General features: G+C 44.2%; 1 protein-coding gene across 3 annotated transcripts in view; it reads right to left on the bottom strand.

The window, feature by feature from the left end:
* The window catches only part of KRTCAP3 (keratinocyte associated protein 3), a 187091-nt gene that overhangs the window by 105212 nt on the left and 62370 nt on the right, over nucleotides 1-19509 (bottom strand). For all 3 annotated transcript variants that reach the window (XM_069605471.1, XM_069605472.1, XM_069605473.1), the window contains exon 2: nucleotides 8657-8841. In XM_069605471.1, coding sequence (XP_069461572.1) covers nucleotides 8657-8841 — 185 coding nt within the window. The remainder of the gene's footprint in view (nucleotides 1-8656; nucleotides 8842-19509) is intronic.

Below are 19509 nucleotides of genomic sequence, written 5' to 3'. Positions count from 1 at the left end.
GACACCTTCAAGTTTCTCACAGTAGCCAGACGTATCTCAGGAGGGAGATGCAAGCTGTAAACACAATAAAATCAAACACAGCCCAACAGTTGCACACTTATAGTTAGAGTACAATAGTTATTTTATATACACAAAGTAAAGTTATATTCAAGCAAATAAGTACATTTTCAAACTAATACCCAAATAGAAAACCAGTGCAATACTTCATGTGAGTAAACCCCAAGTTAAGAATTATACAGTTATTTGAACACAGTTCCCAGGGTAGTCAAATCACTTGTTACAGCAACTCAGAAAATGTTTCTGTTGTAGGAATAAAAAGGTTAAGTAACACCAACCATAGCAGGGCAGTACTTTTGAAAGACTTTAAGTACATTTCAGAGATCTTCAGGCTTTAGCAGTACATTCCTATTCTGATCGGAGTTCTTCAAAGTCAGATTGGAGGTAAAGCAGAGAAGGCACAGATGCAGAAAAGTCAAAGTTCCAGATGACTCTTCGATTACAAGGGCTTTTATTGGTCGAAAAGGTTACATGGACCTTGGGAAAGGCTCCCAATGGGTGCACAAGCATTTGGCCTGGGCGAACGGTATAGGTGAATAACCAAACAATGGAATTTGCACTGCGGCAGCAAAGGAGCAACAGAATGACTCAAGGTATGTACTACCACGGGTCCCACAGTACCCGAGGAGTGTTGAAGATGTAGCAGGATTCTCTCATGATGCAGCAGCGCTGTACCCGGTTTCCTGCTCTTTTGTCGTGGTGACGAAAGCAGGACTCTGGAAGGGACGTTGCAGCAGTCAAGAGAACAGTCAATCTGCACTTTTGCTGCCTTTTCAGAGACTCCAATAGGGTACGGCTCTAGTCCGAACAATTTACCTTTCTTGCTCGGTCCTCAACTCTGGTGAGGAGTCTGAAAGGGAGGGAGGTGGCTGCAGGGGGGGGGTGAGTGGTATCTTGCCTCTGGAGGTCCGGAAGGAACCCAACAAAGTTTCAAGAGAGTTGGTTCATGGGAAGACAATTCACTGCAGGATGATCCCAGGGTATTGGCAGTTTGCAGCCCAGGAAGGTCCCAGCACGCTGTGGTATAGATCAAATTGCAGGTAATCCTAGGACAGATTATGCCCACCAGTCCAAGGTAGGAAGTCGTCCTCTTCAAAGCTTCCCTGTCGATTCGAAAACAGGGTCAGCACAGCAGCAGGCTTCACTGGTTGCTGGAAGGTGCAGCAGGCATCTCTGTCCATCCTTGGTTCTTCTGTTCCAGTGGTCAACTTGTCTTTTGGCTCAGGATCTTCACCTTTTATCCAGGAACCCAGCCAATCAACACTCATGCTACATTCAAACTTTGGAGGGTGGCTGTTTGTCCAGGATAGCCAACCTTCCAGTTGGAACTGGTTCCAGGCAGGCATAACACAAGACAAATAGAGTTTGACACCCCTCCCACGCTTCCTGTCCTCCCAGACACACTGAAGCCTCGGCGGGCTTCACAAAGAACCCGGTCCCTGTGATAATTCTGGTCTTCTTTCCCAGGGTATTATTGACTTTTCACTCCGTGTTTAGCTTTTCAACAGTTTGTTCTTTCGCGTTATCATATTTCAAAGTTACTTTATTTTTATTCCCCCTCCTTCCCACCGGTCTATATTTAGATTGCCCACAGTTTGCCCTTTTGTGCTATTGCTCTTTTAAAAATCACTAACTTTGTTTCATGGTTAACACTGGGACGAGTAGTCTGGGCGGTATATGACTTCCCTCCGAGGCCACGCACGACTCCTGTACTGTTGTGGTGGGGTACATCTTCCAGAGTCAGGTTCCCCGGAATCCACTTCTCTGGTCCTCAACCGATGCCTCTATTCGTTCGGTGTCTGCTTTTTTTCACGATTTCTCCTTTCAGTCTCGTCTCTCGTCCTGTTTTGGGACTCTGGTGCTTGGGTTTGGTACCGGCATACTGTGGCTTCAGACGCAATGGTGTCGGCGAAGTTTGTTGGACCCACAGTTCACCACTGTTCTTCCATGGTCTCGCCACCACAGACTTCTTGGTGTCTCTCCTTTCGGAGTCTTGAGGTGCCGAATCAATACCGTAGGGTCAGTGAATTACTCCGAATCAAGCGCAGAAACACTCCCTTTTGACTGTTTAAATCTCGAACAAAGAGGAAAGGAGTAAATAATGGCTGAGGATTTTACTTTAGTTCCAAAGGTAAAAATGGGGTTATTAGATGCATGGCAGAATTATTCCTGCTTTCTCATGTTTTCTATTTAATAACCATCTGAATTTTAACTGCAATGTCATTTATAAAAGAAATTGTTTTTTACATCATGTGTTTCACTTTTTCACCATCGATTTCTTTTTGGCTGTGCAAAATTAAAAAAAAAATTAAAAAAAGGAAAAGTCCCAAACATTAAGTTAGGGACCATGTGCCGATTCTAATGGACACGAAGTTTTACAAGTCGCGTAAAAATCTGAATATGGAAATTTGAGGACTAATCGGCTCAGGAGTCGATCCATAGGAATGCATGGTATAGGTATTTTTCCAAAGAAAACCACCCCAAGATAGGAAGCTACAGGTCACGTGATGCAATAAAGGCAGTGGCAAGGGTTAAGGGGTAACTGAATCAAGTTTTAAGTGGTAGCATGCAAGTTAACATTAATGGAGAATGAACCGTGGGCTCAAATATTCCATCTAGGAACGTTATATCAAGAATCGGGCTTCATCTCCATGGGGAAGAAACTAGCAACGACCGGGACACAGCTTAACACTTATGACAAGCCTTTTCTCCAAATTCAAGGCATTATTATTTTCTTTTTTAATTATGTGAACAAATGTGTTTAGCACATAAATTGCATTCAATTGAGACCTAAAAAGCAGGCTGGTCTCCTGTAGGGAAACACCCAAAGAGACTGAGTACCAAAAGAAGGCACCTAAGAGGAAACAACTTGTGGAATTTGAAAGATATTGAATATCCATTTATTCTAAAAGCTAATTACTCTAAGAGATCAAGAGCAAACCTGATGGGAACTAGGAGACATATGAAAAAAGTGTCCCTCTCGTTTCCAATGCATTTTTAATGCCAATGGCTTAAACACCCACTAGCTACCATGAAGAACAGTGGAAATTGCATGCTCCCTGGACTTCCTGAACCCCCCACCCCACCAGTGCCACAAAATGATCTTGCACAATGTCCCAAAGAAAAGCAATACATCTTGGTGTATAGGATGGGGAATGACTGGGGGTACAGGAGGATTGAGATAATGTACAGAAAAACTAGGCACAAAAGGAGAACATACATGGACATATCGACAATTCGAATGCCCCCTGAAACACAATCATCGGAAGCACAAGTGATGGTCCATGTTCCACAGGCCTGGAGAGGCAGAGATTGCACCTTTGGCTACAGCCCATCACCCTCAATCCTTATCCCACAACACCTTGCTTTGTATGCCTTCCACTGCAGTATGGCCTAGATTATGGAAAGGCTGCAGTCTACAATAGTGGAACACGGGTATATACCATATAGGCCAACATTGAAAAGGGGGGGGGGGGTTGAGAAAAGATCCAACGAGAGCGGTTTCAGCTGTTTAAACACTGTCAAAGCTTCCAACTCTACATCAGCAATGGCCCCATCCCAGGACAGACTGAATGTCAGTTTCTGCTGCTATAACTGACCCGACACGGACAACAAAAGCCTACTGGATAGGACCCATCACAAACTGTTCCATTCAATGTATTCAAATCAGCGTTTGATACATCTATTCAATCTGTGTCTTAAAATAAATCAAGTGACATCTTTTTCACAACTCAATAGATTAGGATTTGCATATTTCCCCCATGTAAATGTGGGCCTGCTATCATTTATCACAGCACACGCTTGATCGACTGGGTGGCTTTATTTTAGTTCCAAGGTTCCAGCTTTAACAAAGCATGTATATAACACTGAAGCTTTGAGGGCTCCACCCGGTCAGATTCGACTAGCAAGAGTTACTGCTCTTACAAAAGCTGCAGGCTTCAGGAGATTTTATGCATGAGGGGAAGGGAAGGCCAGAAGCAGACATAGAATTCCAGCAGCCGATAGCAGCACGGTATTACCCGAATTGACCTTTTACAATTGACCTAATTATAGTGGTCCTAACTGACCTTCTCCACAATTGACCTTTATATTATTGTAGTTATTTTATATACGTATTGGGTTGGTTTGGGATTATAAATATAAGGGGGATGGGTGGGGGGTTGCAGGGTTTTCAGGAAAGGGTGGAGGGTTGTGGGGGTGGGGGGTCTTCCCCCGCATATATGTCCTAATTGACCTAAATTAGGTCAATTTTGAAAAGGTCAATTGGTATACAACCAGCAGCACTGATAAACATACGATGGTGCTGCCCCTGGGGAACCACACTAACCTTTGTGGACACTACACAAGATTCAGCAAACCACATGTTGCTGGCTTGGAAAATGTTGGCAGAAGCAAAAAGGTTGTAAGGACGCCCGCTGGAGGCATGATCAAGGCAGAAATGGAGGTCAATTGGTCTGAAAAATCCAGGGGGACCTACTGTGATCTATGACTACTATAACCATTTTTAAGTGAGATCAAAAATGCTTGGCCTTTAGTGACCATTATGTCTGAATTAACAGCAAAATGTCAGTGCTCAGGCAGAGACGGGGACAATATAAGCAGTGATAGCAATGATTGAACAAGATAACACAACGAAGGAAGAGATTAGCGAGAAGAGGGTTGCATGCAGCCGCCATGCTATAGTTCCTAAAAGGGAAGGAATGACCACAGGGAACGATTGTGCATAACGAAACGCCGTGGTTTCTGGACAATGAACAACTCAAGATATAGTGGCGCTATATTACCAACAGATGTGAGCAGGGCTGGCTCATAGTAATGGATACTCCATATAAAGTTACTCAAAAGATAGCGACAGATCTAGTAAAACAAAGAAATCGAAGGTAATTCAAATTCAAACAAAATTAGACTTGATGAATTGAAGGAAATGACGAGTCTAAAAATGTACCCACCAATGAATGCATACAGACATTAAACATCTTTCTTGCGTGAATGATTTTTCCTACATGCAAGGAGGATACAACTCAAATCCCCCCCATTGAAAACAAAAAGAACAAACGTATGCTTGATAAATGCACCATATAGTACGAGCGAAGGCAGCAGCATAGTTGGAAAAGGAAGAAAGTGAGCTCAAGAGGATACGTGTGAGGAATAGGAAGTCAGGTTAGAGACCGCACAAATCAAAGAAAAAAAAGAGGGTTAGGCAGAGTAATGATGAAAGGGATCATCATAATGACATGCGTTTGAAAGGTTGCGCACAAGTGTTTCCCCAAGTGTGTTGCATCAGAGGAAGAGCAAGCCCTAAATAAAAGCTCTGGGCGTTGTCCTGCCAAAATGACAGGATTCCTTTGAATGCAGGATAGAAGTTAAGATATTGGGCTGAAGGAATTCTTTAAAAACTCCAAGGAAAAATCAAACAGCCCTACAGGATTGAGGACCAAATCTAATGATACCGCCTCCACCCCTTCAGCATTCCCCGGAGTCTATAGTTTTCTAACAAGACGTGCTAGAACAAAACAAAATTTGAAGTATTCAATAACAACTTTCGTACAATTGGTGCAAACAAGAACCACATGCATTGCTGTACTTTACAGAAACTTTTTCAGATAAAAAGGAGGAGCCATTATAATTTTGGATGGGGAATTTTACACTACAGAAAGTCTAAGACAACTTAATGATCACCACAGTTAATAAATTGGATCAAGATCCCCACCTTAGCATTAAAGCAGGAGAACAATAAAGGAAGTAAAGCAACAAATGGTGGATATCCAAACAAGAGAAAGAACACTTCAAGAAACTAGAAGCCCAGTGTTTGGTAACTACATAAAGTCCATAAAACAATTCCACAGGAAGACCAATTGTATTGGAAGCTCATTGGTGCTGGATCCATCATCTAAAATGTGACTATTTAAAACCACTGGTCAATGAAACAAACATCTTAACTGTAGACAACATTAACAGGACAAGAATGAAATCCTGCCAACAATATAATAAATCTGCCTTGAAATTGATTCATACACCCACATACGCCACGTTAGAAATGGTAAAAGAAAAGATGTGTCATGAAGTATCAATATCTGGTTCCCAAGTTAGTTATGGGTACAGATCTAGTATTGAAAAATAAATAATGTATGGGTTCAATAGATCAACAAATTTAAGGCACAGCAAATTGAAATTTTTGAAAAGACAATAGTGAGCGCTGATGAACTGTTCAAGACACCTTGGCTCCAGCAAATTAACCACATTAGTTTGGGAGGAAGCGATAGTTGGTCAATTGAATACATCCAGAGAAACCATGAGGTTCAATCACCCTAGGAGTAATCTAGAAGTCTATTCTTTTTAAACATAGTTTATCATCATTAAACATAATTTACCATTAGCAAGAGTTTTACTAGCCAAGCCTCTGAAATTACCAAAGTCATCATGGCAAACATAGAAACATCTCCTGTTTGGACAATTTATAAAAAGGAATAGTAGCACTAACATCACAGAGGACGCGAACAAGTTGAAAAACGATAACACTACCAACAAAAGAGCCTTCAACTCTACAGGCTAGCAATGTTTCATAAAATACAGAACGCCACTGATTAAATGGTATGCGTTAACACTTTTACTAACCTATTGTACAAGACCTAACACATAATCAAGAAGACTTTGACGATTTTACATAAGGAAGGCCAGAAGTCAGATAGCCACACGTTTTAAAAAAGCACCAATATTCAAAAATGTGATAATGCATACTAAAATACAGCCAGTCACACATTTAAGAGTACGTTGGGGTTGGAGCCAGAAATGGGCAACTACTGGGAAATGAAGGATATAAAACAATTCAAAGCAGATTGATATTGGATGTAATCAAAACTGGATCATTAACAGCTTTGCTATTCTTGACAGCGCCAATGTATTTGTTAAGATCGATTTCTAGAATCTGTACTGGTGGACAGATTTTAGGAGGCCAGCCTATTTATGGTGAACAGGTTGAGTTTAGCCAAAACCCAAAGAAGGTATGTGAATGAGCAGTCAAGATTTAATCTGAGGTGAGTGAGCATGGTCAGGGGCCCTGGAGTCCATACAGAATGAGACAATAGTTCAGCTTAGACAATGTTATTTTTTTTAGGCCTCTGGAACACACTCAAAAATGAACGCAACAGTTAGTATCATACACACACACTCTAAAATGCAAACATACACAATCACCAGTACGTTCACTCAAACTTATCAAATAACTCAACCAAGTAATGCAGGAATATTGTGGGAACCGGTCACAAGTAAATTATCCTAACAAATGAAAGTTCTACATGGGGCATATGGGTTGTCCGTGAAGACATTTAAGAGAAGCCAGAGTGATCCATATGCAATGGATTTGGGGTGAACACCCTGGTCTCTGACCCCATTATGGCCCATCTGGCAGAGAGTATTCGCCAATACATTGAACAGGTCCTGGGGATGCCCGCTCCAGACAGGTGGGACATGCCCACTCTAGGAGCAGTGAACAGCCTGGAAGAGACCCCTTCCCCCACAACAGAGTTGTCTTTTTCAGAAGAGTCATCTTTACAAGGTGGGAGGGAATAATACCGAGAACAACAACACTGGACAGACAAGACATTCTCAACGTGCCCAATAATGGGGCAGCGATTCACCAAGGTAAAGAGATTTGCCAAGACCCACCAACTGTGTGATAAATTAAGGGGAAGCCTGGATAAGAGCACAGCTCACCCAGGACAATTCACAAACGTAATCACTAAACAGTCTCCTCAAGCACTAAAGGTTAAAGGCTCTGGTTATCACTGTAAGGCCAGTGGGGCTGGGACAGACCCAGTCACATGTTTGCTTATCAAGTCACAGATTCTTAATTAATGTAACCAGCGTTTTATTCCATGGTCCACTCAGTGGATACCTAAACATGAAGACTCAGCCAAACAATGCAAGTTGAACACTTCTGGACACACAGATTGGGCTGTATATGCTGCCAGCGGGCAGGCCCATGCGGTTTAATAGGCATACATCACAGAGACAGTGCACTGCAATCGCATACCAAATGTGCGCATTCATGGATGGAGAACACCAAGCAACATTTTGAAACAATCACTTTGGTGCCTTTTGTTTAGTCATCCTTTATGACTTGCATAGCTCGAACTCGGCCTCCTGCATCCACACCCTCCAGGCCTTCTAACCACGGGGCAAGGGAGGATGAGGAGTGAGACAGAAAAAAGTCTGTCCGTTTCGGTTGAGCAGGGCGAGTGAGAGGGAGAGGCCACGCACGGTGGCCTAGCTAGGAGCACCCATGCAAAGGAACTCTAGAAGACGTTGCTATGCAACATGCTCTGCTCCAGTCAGTATTGATTAAAGGGTGCAGGACGCAAGAGTACTTCTGTTTATGGGTGGCTAAAGGTTCTGCACTGCCGTAAACCATGATGTCCAACACTGAAAAATGTAGGGGGCATCTCAGCCAGCAACCAAGTAACTATCCATTCAGTAAGGACAATGCTGTATAGAATGGTTAATTATTCACATTCAAACACCACATTGTCTTCTGCTTCCCAACAGATGCAAACAAAATCATACCCCCACCTTTGCCAGCCCACCCTGATCATGCACTTACCAGCAGTCCAGAAACCACCGAAATTATGTTGGCAGTTGTGTACTCAGAGGTCACCCGTTTCTCTGGGTTGGCCACATGCCGCAGTACAGTGCCATGCACTATTGCACCCAGGATGAAGTTGATGTGGCCCACAAAAATAAGGGCGATGCCCGCTCTCATCAACTGCCGCGGGCCCTTCACCAGATCTGAAACCAAGAGCAACCAGTTACTGCAAAGCAATGCAGAGCAAGGAGAGGCAAGTCGTATACAAGCTGGCAAAGATTTGGTTGTGAACAAGTGTTGGGGGTGTTTTCCTAAAGTTCACTTTAGGTAAGACTTCATGAAACTATCCCTTGGCATACGGGTTCCCAACTCTTAGTATAAGTCTGTACTACTTAAGGAACCTTGATAGAGTGGCATAGCAGTCAGGCTTATCATAGGAGGAGGATGTGAGCTGTAGGCAAAAACATTGAACACAGTAAATCCAATAGTCCAAAGAAACACTTCCACACAAAAAGTTATATTAAAATATACACAATTATATTTACACAAGGAAGGTAGATCAATACTTATTTCACTTATCCAACACACATAGGGTTACTTAGAGATACTTTTCAAAGGCCACAGCTTAGTTGGTAGTTGCTTGCAGTACAATTGTTAGAGTTTGACACCAATGACAGTTCTACCGTATTATTGGTACTACAAGACAAAAGATATACAGTAATTGTATTTAGTTACCAAAACCACAAAGATGTTTAACAAGGAAAAAGGTTGGTTAGTCACACAATCGCAGAGCTTAACATTCTAGAGACACTTTTCGGGCAAACTAACGCTTAAGTCCAATCCCTAACTATATGAAAAAGTCAGTGTAGGAGTGGATTCAAAGTCTTAAGAAGCAGCAGAACAGCAAAGGTTCCTCAGGATACTTTTAGTCTCTAGGAAAAGACACTTGCAGAATTAAAACAACAAGGGGGACTCTGCAAAAGGACTTACTAAGGAACTCAAGCTGGCTGTTTGGGTCAGAGGTAGAGTGGACACTCTGACACATGTATTCCAGTCACCCTGGAGCAACTTCATGGCCTGTAGGGCACGTTAACCTTTCTAGCGCCCTAATCGTATCATGAAAACACTGTTGAGCGGGGAACTATAACTTTAGTCAGCCTAACAACTGGTCAGTTGTCCCTGCATAGACTAACTTTCCCCGTCTGAGGGTATACGATCCCTATTCGGAGGCGATGAGCTGCCCATCTAGGTGAAGGACAGGCTATCCCTATCTGAACTACTTCTAAAATTGTATTGATTCACAACTGGTCTATTATAATTCTTTATTCATTGCCGTTGTATCCATAATTGTTAAATAAACCCGAGACACCGAATTTTTGAAAGGAAAGAAAGAGAATTCAATTTAAGAAAACAAAGTTTATCGTTGATGATACACTCATGGCAGCAGCTCAGACTCAGAGAAAAAAAAGTCAGATGAGAGACAAATAATCGGCCTCGATTGGAAGTTGAATTACGTAAAATAAGAAAGGAGCAGCGAAAAACAAGACCGAAGGGTGAGAACAGAAAAGTCTTTACAAGAAGGGTAGAGGAATCATAATATTCGAAGATCATAGAAAGGAACGTGCCTACTGATGTGAACAGAGAACAGGCACACGACTCATGTAATAGATCTCAAGCAATAACAAAGGATCAAGTGTCTCCCTCAGCTTCCCTTATTCTCTACCCGGATACTGATGACGACATTCATGAATTCTCTTCATCAACAGAACAATCCACGTCAGAATAGAGGTTAATCGGTCTACTCACTCAAACAAGAAACTATTTGGAATCACCCCCCCCCGCTTCAGTTAGCGATGTCTATCAGGATTAAACTTTATGACTCGCTAAATGGAAAGATAAGCGACCAAGTAGCCCTGCTAACATTAAACACAAAAATAATTTACATTGAGGGCTATATTACTGGAGTAAACTTGCATAATGCTTTGAGTCAGGTGCTCTCTGGTGGAACAAGAAACTGCACATAATCGAACAGAAAAAATATCAGCACCAATGTGGGTGCACGACTCGAGACAGCAATTTCGGGGGGGGGGGGCCCACAAACAAGATTCCTGCTACACTCTTATTCTTCGCTACTCTTTCAGAGGGAGGACGACGAGGTGGCACATGATAGCTTTATGATAGGTTATTTATAACACGCCAAATACCCAGAGGTTTATAAACGCAGACCCGGGGATCGAACCTGTGGTGCTCCGTGTCGTCTTGCTTCCAAGGCGAGCATGTTGCCCCCGAGCTTTCCTCCCTTTATGTTGAGCTGGGTGACACTTCTCGTGTGGAAGAGATACAACTCAACCCAAATCACAAAGTAACTGTGGCGTAAAACGAAGTGATGAGAGAAATAACGAGTAGCAACTATATCTTCGAAAATCCGAAAAAGACCAAATCAAAACAAAGAAACTATCTGCTCCATTAAAACTAAAAAAAAAAAATGAAAAATTTTAAAAAAGGTGCCAATTAAAGCACTGAACAAAGGTGCAAGGAAATTTCTATATGTGCCTTATCCACCCCAGAGCACAGCCTTAGGCAAAATTGTGGAAAAGATGAGAAACGCTGCAAAAAAATAAGCCCAGAGAAGCGATTGAAGGGGTCAGTGATACAAAATACTAATGTAGCTCAATTTCATAGAGGGAAGGCTCATTAGAACCGGAAATATTGAATCAACATACTCCTATGACGATCAGGTGAAGCAGAAAACTCTACGAAGATATGCGAACGAAACAGATTCAAGCATGCCAGCCATTGAGCAATCGTCACCGTACAGAGATCAAAAAACGAGGCTAGTACTCTGATGGCATGAAGAGAATTAGAAAAAGCGGCTCAGTCCCTTCTACACTTTAGAACAATGTAGACACCATTTAAAATCGAACAAATGAAAATGAAGCATTATACAATAATCTTAAGGAGAGACTAACTGAACAACCTCAAGAGACCTGCTTAATTCTTGAACGCTTGCCGTTATCTAAGAATGCATCGATAATGAGCAGATCTAATGTTATGAAATTACTGGACTATCACTGCATTACAATTGATCCAATCGAGAGACATGCCCAAGTAGAATTCTCCAGTGAGGAGCACTTGTCTAAAGGTTTTGTACATATACCTTAAACCTTGATCAGGAACATCATTTTAGAAAACTCTTTGTTGCATCTAATGGGGTTTGATTCATATGAAGAAGTACATAAAGACTCTTATTTGAAAAGCGAATGGGTGTTACTGCCAATTCTACTGCCTTTCCACCACTACAAATTATTTTCTCAGCTAGACATTCCACAGGCAGAAAAGTGCAAGAAAAAAAAACTATATGCACCGTTACCAACTTAGAACAAAATTGGTCTGAGCTAGCAGCAGCATTGGCAAAAAAATATATTGTGAAAAAACTGCCTTCAATGATAAGGATGCGGCAGTCATCCAGCTGGGATCCTGGAATAGAAGGGGCTTTGCTCACTTACTTAGGCCAGGGGATGATCCCCTTATTGTTTGCGATTTCATAGTTTTGCAGGAGGCCTGGCTTTTGAAATGCACAGTTATGGACGTCTTCTCCATTCTATTAAACTCGGCAATCAAAGGTCAAAAAGGTAGACTTATGGCGGGCTTATTAATAGTAACTAGATCAGGTATAGGTTTCACAATCTCAGAAAGGAAATCACCAAATCCTTTCACTCAAGCAGTTAAAATAAACTGGGATAGCGTAATTTTACCAGGTCTGAGTCCATTCTCCTTTTTAAATTTGTATTTGAGCCCTGCAGGAATGATGGCCGCCACTTTCTTAGATGGGGTAGCAGATTTAATTGATGAGGCATTATAATGTGTGAAGCTCTAATCACCTTTGACCACAGACACTCCATATCTGGCAGTTATCTAGTCAGGGTTGCAGACGAAAGCGATGTTGACGATTTAATTGACTCTAGGGGACTACGCATACTCAACGGAGCAATTGAAGAGAATATTCCTTCGTGACCCACATGGCCCAGGCTAACAAAAATCAATTATAGATGTGTTCGTATCAGGCTCAATTTTCACAAATTATAATGATACTAGAAGGGCTGACTAGCGCAGACAGTGAACAAAACATCTTGCATGTAACTTGGAATTTTCCTGTATAGGTAAATAATCAGAAGCTAGAAGTTACTGAGGGCAGACTCAGAATTGTTTGGACTGAGTTCCTAACAAAGTTAAATCAGAAGCAGTCAGAGTGGACACAAAAGTAAACTATCAGGGAATCTGAGTCGGTGATACACAGAGCTGTACTAGACTCTTAGGTACGGGGGGGGGATATCGAGATAAACCAATAATCATAAGCATCTGCGTGACCCCATTGTACAAAAGAAAAAACGATTTAAGAGCCACTTTGCAAAATTTGAAAAAACAAGACCTCTGTAATCCAATTTAAGGAAGGGAAAAAGCAAAGGCTTAGATTGAGATTGGGTGGTTAGAGGCCGGAGAGCCTTCCTCTTTCAGAAAGAATCGGAGAGTAGGTTAAGGACTTTAGCCTCTAAGAATTTGGCTAAATTCTGGATGCTACGTAAAGACTGAAATACCGCAGCTAGCACTACAAATAAATCATATAGCAGAGGACGTGTGAGTTACTAATTTCACCAATATGTACAAACTAATGACTGGCCATTCACAGGGGATAGCTGAAGAGGCAATATGGCCACGGCATTTCATGAAGATAACATCCAGTTACTAATTTCTAAGAGTAGTGGATCGAGAGCCCCGGGAATGGATGGGCTCTCAAACTCCATTCTAAAAAAATAACCGGAGATCTGGGCTAATACATTGGCCATAATAGTCAGAATCATCATAAAGGCTAGAACAATACCAGCATCATGGAGGAGCGCAGTAGTTGTACCAATTTTTTAAAAAAAGGCTACATTTAGTACCTTCAAGTTACCAGCCAATTGCGTTGTTAGACGCACCGGGAAAGTTGTTTGCTTCGTGGATACAAGAAAATCTAAAACAAATTGGCACAAACATCTGCCCAATTTGACAGGAACCAGTCAGGGTTCATGAAAGGTGTAGGAACGGCCCTGAACGGGTCTCGGCTCAATTATTTTTTTAAAAGAGGGCATTGACGAAGGGTACTCCCATCAGGGTCGGACAGGGCCATAAAATTGTCTCGGGCACCAATGAAAAAGTGGCCCTCGGTTGCAAATGGCTATTCATTTTGTGACACTGTTTGAATAGTCCACATGGGGAGGTTTCTGATCAAATTTGATGCAAATTGTGCATTTTAAAGATTTATTCAGCAACACTGGTCAAAACTACTTGCTGCATAGTGAAGTAATTCATCAAACTGGCCCACATTGGCCACAAAAGTGGCCCACACCATCAATTTGTATTTTTGGTTCGGCCATGGGCCTATTGCCCTACAGCCCAGTCCGAGCCCGACTCCCCATCTACCTAGCATTCATCGATTTTGCTGTCGCATTTGACATTATAGATAGGTCCAGTCCAGATTGAAAAAAATGGGGATGCCCTTGGGGTCTGTTACAAACGATTATAGATCCCCACGCAAGCACTTATACCAACAAGGAAAACTGTCACAGAAAATCCCGACATACAGAGGTCTGAAGCAGGGGTGTATACTTGCCCCTGCTTTGTTCAATTATGTCTCGGATCTAAAAGTAGGGATGTGCTCTGCTAGAGCTGCCCCCACGATTTTATAAGACAAAAGTAGCACCAATAATATGGGTCTGAAACGTACAAGTCGAGCACGATTATGAACTGGAACTTGCTTGAAGCACTCTCCTGGAGAAAAGCGCTGGTCCTCCCTAGAAGTACCCCAATACAATTGATTCACTACTAAATAGGGTTACTATCTTTAAAGGCCAGGGTGCAATGGAAGAGATTGGCTTTTCTGCTAAAATGTCCGATGGCTGATGACTTCTGTCAATTTTAGAAAAAGCTTTAAACGCTGATAAAGAGCGAATACTAACAACCTGAAAAGATTACAGTTTTCAGTTTGAGAGGTCTTGATTCTTAAGTCGATATTCGGACTGTGAATCCACAAGAGCTGAAAAAGAGGTTGTGGAGGCACAACTGTATAAACACGATGGAACAATGTAAATTGTACAAGGCTTTTGAGAATTTTAGAAAACAGTAAGTTGTTTAATCATCTGCCAACATATCTATTGAAATTCCCAGACCAATTACTTCAAGATGGTTCTCCGACGATGTGTCTAAATGTGTTACCAACAATAGAAGGGATAGGTGCTCGAGCTGTAAAGCATAGATATTGCCGATTCAGTAAGAATCCTACTGAAGTGGAAACAACTAAACAGATTCTAGTGGACCACGTTTCTGGCAGAGAGGAGAGCCCTGGTACTAAATAGATTCATAAATCATACAACATGTACGCCCGATATATGGTGTACGATATTTAGTAGGCACTATAGCAGTCGCTCAGTAGCAGTGGCGAGAATTTTACAACAAATTCTAATTTAAGAGCATACGATTGTATTAGGTAACAATGATAATTGCTGCTTTTTAGATTGTTCAAATGTATTTTATGAAATTAATATATATAATCGATGGAAATGGGTATTGTGTATTGTTTTTAAGAAATGCAATACAAATTGTTTTTTATTTTTCATAGCTAAAGGTTTGCTATTGAACGCTAAAAGCGTGAATAAATAAAAAGAACTGGAATTTGAAACCGGACAATACATGCTACTGGGCATGTGTGTTATTAGGCATCCAATAGTGAATATTTGCTTTTGGGGACTGGTCAGACAGTAAAGACTTGCCATACCAGTAACCAGGCATAATGCAGAATGTCCATGCCGGTCACTGGCCATGTGGGTATCGGCTGTTACTGTGTTTGAGAATACTTTGCATCGGTTAACGTGCATGTGAGTGGTAGACATGCATGTTGCTTGGACGTGGACAAAGGCCATAACTACTACAGGACATGTGCAACTAAACCAAACCAGCTACTGTGAATGCTGGAGCTGGCCATAAATGTAACCAAGCATGCGATAAAATGGCAATATCGCCAACTGGGCATCCACTAACTGGCCATCTGAAAACTGGTCATACTTCATGAGAACTGGCCACAGCTGTTACCGAACATGTGGTGGCTGTACAACAACAATGGCTGGCCCGCCCGAGGTATTTCTAGCTGCATAATGTTTTAAAGGGGGGGCATGTTTTGGCGGTCATGGCGTAAGACGTGCTTCAGACCGTCTCCTGCTGATCCCCAATGACCCTTGGGTGCATTAACACCGTAATCCTGAACATTTGCCACTAAAGACAGACCAGAGTCGGTGGGAACGCTAGCTGCTTCGAATGATAGCACTCTGCTCAAATGTCATCGAGTATTAGTGCGGCTACCGCGGAAATTGTGCTGGCAGTGGAGGACAGCGGCTGGAGTCAAAGATGGCGGCCGTGCGGGCTCTCCGAACAGAACAGAAGGACTGAGAAGGGTTCGCTGGGCATCCTGAGGGAAAGCGTCCCTGGTCGGCCGGGATGGTGGCCTAGAGGATAATTGTCAAGAGCCCAAGCTGTGCTGCTGTGGAACCTGGAGGAGTGGACGCCTCAGCTGATGATACAGGCGGCCATCGGAAACTGGAGTGCACATGCACGCCACAGAACTGGCAGCGCACAAGCGCTCGGTGGACCTGAAGCAGTCGACATAGGATACTCCCGAGGGGAGCCGAGAGCGGTGGTGCACAAGGCGGTGGCACCCACCTGAGACTGGAGGGAAGCAGGGGCCAACAGCGGGCTCCCAATATACTGCTGGCTGGCCAGCGAGATTGCGGGCCTTTTTGATCTACGGCACCGCGACTAGGGGCCAGTAGGCCTCGCCTGTAACTATGGGAATGCCAGAAGGCAGGACGGCATCCAACATGCCCAAATCCAAGGTGAAGCAGCCTACAATGGAAGATTTCACCAAGACCCTGCAACAGGCGGAGGGGGCGAGACCTAAAGACAAGACCCCAGCAGCGGACATCACTCCTACATGCGTCGACCGGCAGATCCTGGAAGCAATCGCAGACCTGAAGGCAACGTGGGAAAGCAAGCTAGAGGCAGCCACTGCCTAGCTTAAGGCAGTGCTGGAGCTCAAAATCGGCACAGTACAAGAGGTCAACTTGCTCAGATTGGACGTGCGGAACGTACAGATGAGCTGGAGAAAGAAGTGACCAAGTGACCAAAAACACGACTGCCCGGACCTAGATATCCAGAGGCAGCAGGTGAGCAACCTGGTGAATAGAGCAGAGGAGGCCGAAGGGCGTGCTTGAAGGAACAATGTGCGCATAGTGGGCCTTCCAGAGGGGGGGGGGGAGGAAGGCCCTAACCCGATGAACTATGTTGAGAACATATTACTTCAGGAGATAGGAGCCGAGATCTTCACGCAAGGCTTCGCGGTGGAGATTGCACAGAGTGCTCACGAGGAAGCCCCCTCCGGGTACCCCCCCCTCTGAGGCCGATCATCGCCAAGATTTTGAACTATCGGGACAGGAAGAAGATATTGGAATATTTCAGGAAGGGGGGCACCATACAAAGGGCTTCCGCGACTATCTCGGCATATCCTGACTATACACTTCAAGTGCAGAGGAGGAGACTGAACTATGGGACGGTGAAAAGGAGATTGCGAGCGGCGGGGTTGCGATACATGTTGATGTACCCAGCTATACTGAAAGTATTCCATAAAGCCAAAGCTTTGTTTTTCGAGAGTCCGGAGGATACGATGGAATGGTTGGATGGCCAGAATTGCCCGGAGGGTGCGGGCAGCCGCAAGAAGGACGACACGAACAAGTGAGGCCCGATCACGGGACCGAGGTGCTGATTATAATATAGAGTAGTGATGCGTTGAATCTCAGGGGTGAAGTATTTTATTGTGATATGGAGGATGCACAATGCACCACGATAATCATCAGGAGACGAGTGGGAAGCACTCTTAACCCCAATAGTTAGTATATTAGTTAGGTCACCTAATATTGGTGACACCCTGCCGGGTTCCTGACCTCAGCATTTCGAGGTGGGACCAAACGCGGGGGAGCCTGAGATCCAGGGATGGAACTGGGCATTAGTTTGGGGGGGATTGGGGGCAGGAGGGAAGGGGAAGTGTGCAGTGGGGAATAGTTGAGTGGGGGAGGGGTGCGGTCTAGTTGGAGAGCCCAAGTTGGGGGAGGGTGGGGAACAAGCCCAATTTCATGCCGGCCGGGACTGGAACGGTGACCCGGGGAAGGGGGGGGGGGGGGGGGGGGGGGATGTGGTACTTTTTTCACACGGCTATGGATAGTCTCCGGATTGTAACCTGGAATGTAAGAGGTCTCAACAGCTACCTGAAAAGGAATAAAGTAATGATGCATCGGAGAAGGCTGAAAGTCGATATAGCATTACTACAGGAGACCCATCTCACCAGGGATAAATTAGAGGTGGTCAAGAGAAAGTGGAGTGGAACCACCACAGGAGCTACATACTTGGTATATGCAAGGGGTGGTCACGTGGATAGCACCTCATGTGCCATTCCAGCTGCTTCAATCCAAGCCAGACTCGGATGGGAGAATGCTAGTGGTGCAGGGGTTTGTTAGGTCAACATCTTGAACACATATGCTCCCAATCAGGACACAGCGGCCTATTATAGGGGCCCCATATGATAAAATCAGCCCCTTAATGGGCAGCGCCACCATCTGGGCAGGCGACTTCAACTGTACAATAGAGCCCAAGATAGACAGGTTGCATAAAAACTTGAGACCCCCACCCCTGCGGCGAAGGCACTAACGGCCCTACTGCGGGCTTTTGATCTAGATGACATTTGGAGGCTGCTGCACCAGGGGGACAGGCAGTACTCGCACTACTCGGCCCCCCATAACTTATACACTAGACTGGACTACATGTTTGTGTTCTCAGGAATAGCCGGGGAAATGACAGGTTCAGAATAACCGGCCAGAGTGCTTTTGGACCACTTCCCGTGGTGGTGGAGTGTAGGCATCGGCCCCCCAAGGCGAGAATCCCAAAGTGGAAACTCAGAGCTGAGGCCTTGCAGGATTCGGGATTTCGAGAGGACCTAAGGGAGGCCATAACTGAATATTTTGATATTAACACTGGCAGTGTGCAGTCGGAGGGCACCCTATGGGAGGCGTTCAAAGTGATAGTGCGGGGCGTGTCCATATCTAAGTCTAGAGGGCTCCAAGGGGGCATAGAGCGGGAGCTACAGGAAACAGAGAAGGAGCTTGAAGAGAATACAGATGGGGGTACCTCACAAGAAGATGCGGCGAGGGAGGCCCTACTCCAGCAGGCTAGCAGCGGGCATTGGGACAGGCTCTGCAAGTTAAATTATAAAAAGTATATCGAGAGGCAACATGCAGGAGGAGTGCACCGAGCAGGTTGCTAGCGTGGCTATACAAGAACGAAACTCCGCGCTCAGTGATCAGGGAGATAAAGGACGAATATGGCCAGACCTGGGATACCCAAGAAGGAGTCAATGAGGGATTTCTCAGATACTACAGGTGCTTATATGAGGACATGGGGGAGGAGACGGGGCTAGAGACTCAGGACCCCTGGAGGATATAGGACTGCCCAAGCTTAGTGACCAGGAGCGGGAGGACCTAGACGCCCCAATCACTCTTGAAGAACTAGAGATAGTAGTACAACGCCTACCCACATGTAAGGCCTCAGAGTCAGATGGGCTCCCGAGTGAATTTTATAAAACATACAAGCAGGAGGTTCTCTCCCCGCTGCTCGCTATGTTAAACGAGGCCTATGAACAAGGGAAGTTGCCAATGTCCCTTAGGGAGGCGGTAATAATCCCACTCTTGAAACCAGGCAAACCAAGCTCAGACTGCGGATCTTACCGACCCTTGGTC

The sequence above is a fragment of the Ambystoma mexicanum genome, chromosome 4p (genome assembly GCF_040938575.1).
Source record: "Ambystoma mexicanum isolate Mex_15411 chromosome 4p, UKY_AmexF1_1, whole genome shotgun sequence".
Classification (NCBI taxonomy): domain Eukaryota; kingdom Metazoa; phylum Chordata; class Amphibia; order Caudata; family Ambystomatidae; genus Ambystoma; species Ambystoma mexicanum.
Note: the sequence above shows the minus strand (reverse complement) of the source record. Positions and strands in the feature narration are given on the sequence as shown.